The 4,741-nt window shown below is 58.1% G+C and overlaps 1 protein-coding gene across 1 annotated transcript; it reads right to left on the reverse strand.

Annotated features, from left to right (window-relative positions):
- Nucleotides 1-2,855: 2,855 nt before the first annotated feature.
- Nucleotides 2,856-4,489, reverse strand: TEX19 (testis expressed 19). Its single transcript, XM_088027252.1, has 2 exons — nucleotides 3,555-4,489; nucleotides 2,856-3,523 (listed from the first exon to the last, which is right to left on the reverse strand). The coding sequence occupies exons 1-2, from the start codon at nucleotides 4,487-4,489 to the stop codon at nucleotides 3,304-3,306; spliced, it is 1,155 nt and encodes a 384-aa protein (XP_087883378.1). The 3' UTR covers nucleotides 2,856-3,303.
- Between the last annotated feature and the right edge of the window lie 252 nt (nucleotides 4,490-4,741).

Consider the following 4,741-nt stretch of genomic DNA (forward strand, 5'->3'; position numbering starts at 1 on the left):
TCTCCATCACCACCATCACCATCTCCATCACTACCGCCTACATCACCACCATCACCACCATCACCACCACCTCCAGCACCACCATCACCACCATCTCCATCACCACCACCTCCATCACCACCATCACCACCATCTCCATCACCACCATCACCACCATCTCCATCACCACCACCTCCATCACCACCATCACCACCATCTCCATCACCACCATCTCCATCACCACCATCACCACCATCTCCATCACTACCGCCTACATCACCACCATCACCACCACCTCCATCACCACCATCACCACCATCTCCATCACCACCATCACCGCCACCTCCATCACCACCATCACCATCACCACCATCACCGCCACCTCCATCACCACCATCACCGCCACCTCCATCACCACCATCACCACCACCTCCAGCACCACCATCACCACCATCTCCATCACCACCACCTCCATCACCACCATCACCACCATCTCCATCACCACCATCACCACCATCTCCATCACCACCACCTCCATCACCACCATCACCACCATCTCCATCACCACCATCACCGCCACCTCCATCACCACCATCACCATCACCACCATCACCACCACCTCCATCACCACCATCACCACCACCTCCATCACCACCATCACCACCACCTCCATCACCACCATCACCACCATCTCCATCACCACCATCACCGCCACCTCCACAACCATCAGCAGCAGCAGCATCACCATTGCCATCCTCACTTTTACACGCTCTCAGTATGTAACACACAGCTGGGCACCGCCATCTAGGTCAGGTGACAGTATTTCTAGTATTGGTTTGAGTGTTGTTTTAGGAAGTACTACATCCCTAGTCCTCATTCCCATTCTCTTCCCTCCCTAGAGGTACCACTGCCCTGACTTTGGGGCAACTCCCAAACTTTTTTTTTTTTACACCTTGTATTTTCTATGTGCAATTAATAATGTGCTTTAAAATTTTCATAAATGGGACTGGACTGTACCTATCCTTTTGCGATTTTCTGTTTTCTCTCAATCTGAAAAATAAGAGCTCATGCACCCCTCCGAAAGGCTCTGTGCTATTCCACTGCACACACCCCAGCTAATTTCCATGAACAGAACGGACTACAGCTGCTCTAAGCAGAGCGGAATAATTCACACCGGCGCCATGTCTGGGGGTGTGTGGGCATGTTCTCCCTAGGTCCTCTGGGAAGAAAACACAGTTATCCCTGCTCTGGACCAACGTGCTACAACATTTACATTTGATTTTTTAAATTGGAGGTGAAATTCACATAAAATTAACTATTGTGCAACGGTCACTTCTATCCAGTTCCAGAACATTGCCATTGTCCCCAAAGGAGACCTTACACCCATTAAGCAGTTACTTCCCATTCTCCCTTTCCCTCAGTCCCTGGCAACCGCTTATCACCACCGTCTGTATGGAGTTGCCTATTCCAGACATTTCATGTAAGTACAACATGTAGCCTTTGACACCCTTCTTTCACTGACAGCCTGACAGTCTTCTTTCACTGAACAGGATGGTTTCGAAGTGCATCCACTCCATAGCGTAGGTGAGTTCTTCATTCCTGTTTATGGTGAAGCATATTCCATTGTACGGGCATGCCACATTTCGTTTATCCCTTCATCTGGACATGTGGGTCATGAACAGTGCTGTTATGAGCATGTACCTTTTTAATTCATTTGGGTACATAATTCATATGGTAATTATACATTTAACTTTTGAGGATATATTTTATGTTTTTTCATTTTCACCACAACCTTGTGAGTTGGTATTTTCTCTATTTCCAGATGAGAAGTGCTGAGGAACCCTCTCGTCTCCTGGTACAGAGCTTGAGCATTTGCCTGGGCCCTGCTGCAGGATGTGCTGAGGTTCTGCAAAGAAGCCAGGTCATTAAGGAAAAAAAAAAAAAGGCTGCTCAAAACAAGAGTTTGCTGGAATAATGAATAAATGGACTGTTTAATCTGGAGGGATGGAGAGGGAAAGGGACAAAGTAAGACCAGGCTGGGTTTGCGAGAGAAAGCAGGTAAATGTTCTAATATAGACTCCAACTCACTAAATGCTTGTAGAATGATCAAGGGGTGTTGAAAGGCTGTTGCTGCGTTGAAGTTTTTTCTCACTTAATTAGCATCAGAAGCCTTCATGATTTAAGACCAGGACTGCTTCTGAAAGATACATGAGAGGAAGACTGCCATCGAATTTGATAGGATAAACCTAATGCACAGGAAAACCCTCCAGAATGGACCCCTAGAGCTGTATTTGTCCCTGAAAGGGAAACAGCCCATCCTTGAATCATCGGAAGGCTGTGTCAGCCAGAGACCACCAATGGAGGGCAACAGAAACCTCCAGATCAGTCATTTGCAAGAAGGAAAACCTGCTAAGAACATCGTCCCTGATTAAAAGTATCTCCCCTGCCTACGGCACCCTGGGGCCCAGAACTCCAGAGCATCCCACTCCAGTGAGTGAACAGCACACTGGGATGCTGGTACCTACCCCCTGCCTCTGTCTCTGGAATATATTAGCATTCTTTACATATGTTCTGCCTGAAAATTTTTTTTAGTCGGTACACATTTAGATTGATTAAAATCTATGTTTGATGATACACTCATTATTGTTCACAACATGGCCCTTTAAGTGTGCATGTGTTTGTTTAGAATGTGATAAATGCCTGTGAAACAAACGCTTACCATGAGCCAAAACACTGACTCAACTGCCCTATACTGTCCCCACTTCTGTCTCCTGCTCCCAGGAGATTTCAACCCGTCAAGGTGGCTCATCCAAGGCACTGAGAAGACGAGGCCACCAACAAGGATGAACTGACAGATCACTCACCCAGGGCCTGGATTCAAAACTTCTGACTTTATTCGGTTAAAAGACAACACACAAAGGAACGGGTACCGAACGGTCCAACTGCATAAAACGGCGAACGTTTGAAACTAGGTCTCTCCCCGCGCAGACCAGAGTCCCCACTGCGGCTGACAGGGTCCCGTGGGGCCCCAGGGACCATGCAGGCAGGGGCAAGCCCACGGCCCCGTTGCCCCCACCCCCACGTGCCCCTGGGATGCGGGCCCCACGGGACACGTCCCTGCGTGCGGCCGGGGCAGGGCTGGCGCCCAGACGCGTGCGCCGCAGCCCCCTTCCCAAGCTGCGCAGCAACCGTTCCCCAACCCCGTCCCAGAGAGCCTCACGTTCCTGGCGCCGGGACGTCTGACGGAGAAGAACGTCGCTCCCGGTTCCCGGCCTTGACGGGGCCCCTTCCACGGAGGCAGTGACGGGGCCCCCTTCCCAGTCCCTAGGCAGCTCCCCACTCTCCCTCCCCGGGCACGAGTCCCCCGCGCTCTGCCAGCCGCTGCCCTGGCTGTTGCGGGGAGGGGGCAGCCAGGGCGGTGGGGGCCACTTGGGCCGCAGTCCCTCGGCTCTGGGGCCCCGGGCTGAAGGGCTGGGAGCAGGGCAGCTCCCCCAGGGCCGAGGCTCCCGTGGCGGCCGGGCCCTCCCCGGGCCCCCTGCACCCACTGGGCCCCTGGCTCCAGGTCTCAGGGGTGCTGGGAGCCCTGTCCCCGGGAGGATGAGGGCTGCGGCCCGGACGCGCAGGCCCCCTCCCCGGCCTCGCTCGTGGCCCAGGGGGAGTAGGAGAGGATGCTGAATCCCCTCCTCAGCAGCGCCGAGGCCGCGGGGACCAGCTCTCCGCTCTGGCCCGGAGGAAGGGACTCCAGGACGCGCAGCGGCCACTGCTCCTGGGGCGCGTCCTGCAGTCTCACCACCTCGCCGGGCTCCAGCAGCAGCGTCCAGCCCTGGCCCGGGCTCCTCAGGGCCCGCCCTACTGTCATCTTGCGGAGGTACACGGCGTCGTAGCCGCCCACCACGGAGATGACCTGCAGGCCCCTCAGCCAGGCCTCGGCCTCGGCGGGGTCCCCCGCCCCGGTGCTGCGCAGCTCCAACACCATGGGCTCCCCCGGGGGCAGGTCCACTTTGGGAAGCCCCTGCCCTGCAGCGGGGAGGCTCGGCCAGTGCGCGCAGGTGGGGGGCCCGCCGAGCCTCCAGGGCAGGCTCTGCGTCCAGTCGGCATCCTCGGGGCCCAGGCCCAGGGGAGCTGCGTCCTGAGGCTCCAGCTCGGTGGGCACCAGGGGGGGGTCCGGGCCCACCTCCTCAGACGCCGCCGGGGCCGACGCCGCGGTGCCCGGCCCCCAGTCCACAGTCGCCCCCTGCGCGGGGTGGCCGGGGCCCTGCCCCCCGCCGAGCCCCATCCCCGGGGATGCCCCCTGCTCGGGCCCCGCCGCGCCGTGGTCCAGCAGCTCAGGGTCCCAGTCCTCGTCTTCCCAGTCTTCCAACCCCAGCAGGTCTCTGAGCTCCAGGAAGGCAGCCCTGAAGCAGGCGAAGCAGACCCCCAGCCGGCCGCCATGTCGGAGCTGATACACCCAGGACGCGTGCAGGTAGGACATGCCCTCGCCCCCGTACCGCGCGCTGACCGGCGGGCACATGGCCACGCTGCCTGCCTCCTGCGGGGGGGAGGGCGGGGGAGGGGGAGGGGCGGGGGAGGGGGAGGGGAGGGGCGGGGGAGGGGGAGCAGAGGTGGGGCGAGGCCGGGGGGCGGGGGGAGGGGAGGGGGAGGGGAGCAGAGGTGGGGGCGAGGCCGGGGGAGGGGGGGCGGGGCGGGGGAGGGGGAGGGGAGCAGAGGTGGGGGCGAGGCCGGGGGGCGGGGGGGGGCGGGGGAGGGGGAGGGGAGCAGAGGT

This window comes from Eumetopias jubatus, unplaced genomic scaffold (assembly GCF_037043125.1).
Source record: "Eumetopias jubatus isolate StellerSeaLion01/CBP00866 unplaced genomic scaffold, mEumJub1_p1.0 scaffold_10, whole genome shotgun sequence".
NCBI classification, from domain to species: domain Eukaryota; kingdom Metazoa; phylum Chordata; class Mammalia; order Carnivora; family Otariidae; genus Eumetopias; species Eumetopias jubatus.

Coding starts and splice junctions, on each gene's coding strand:
- TEX19 (XM_088027252.1), bottom strand. CDS start 4,489: ATGTGCCCGCCGGTCAGCGCGCGGTACGGGGGCGAGGGCATGTCCTAC. Junction 3,524..3,554: donor TCCCGGGGACAGGGCTCCCA/GCACCCCTGAGA, acceptor CCAGGGGCCCAG/TGGGTGCAGGGGGCCCGGGG.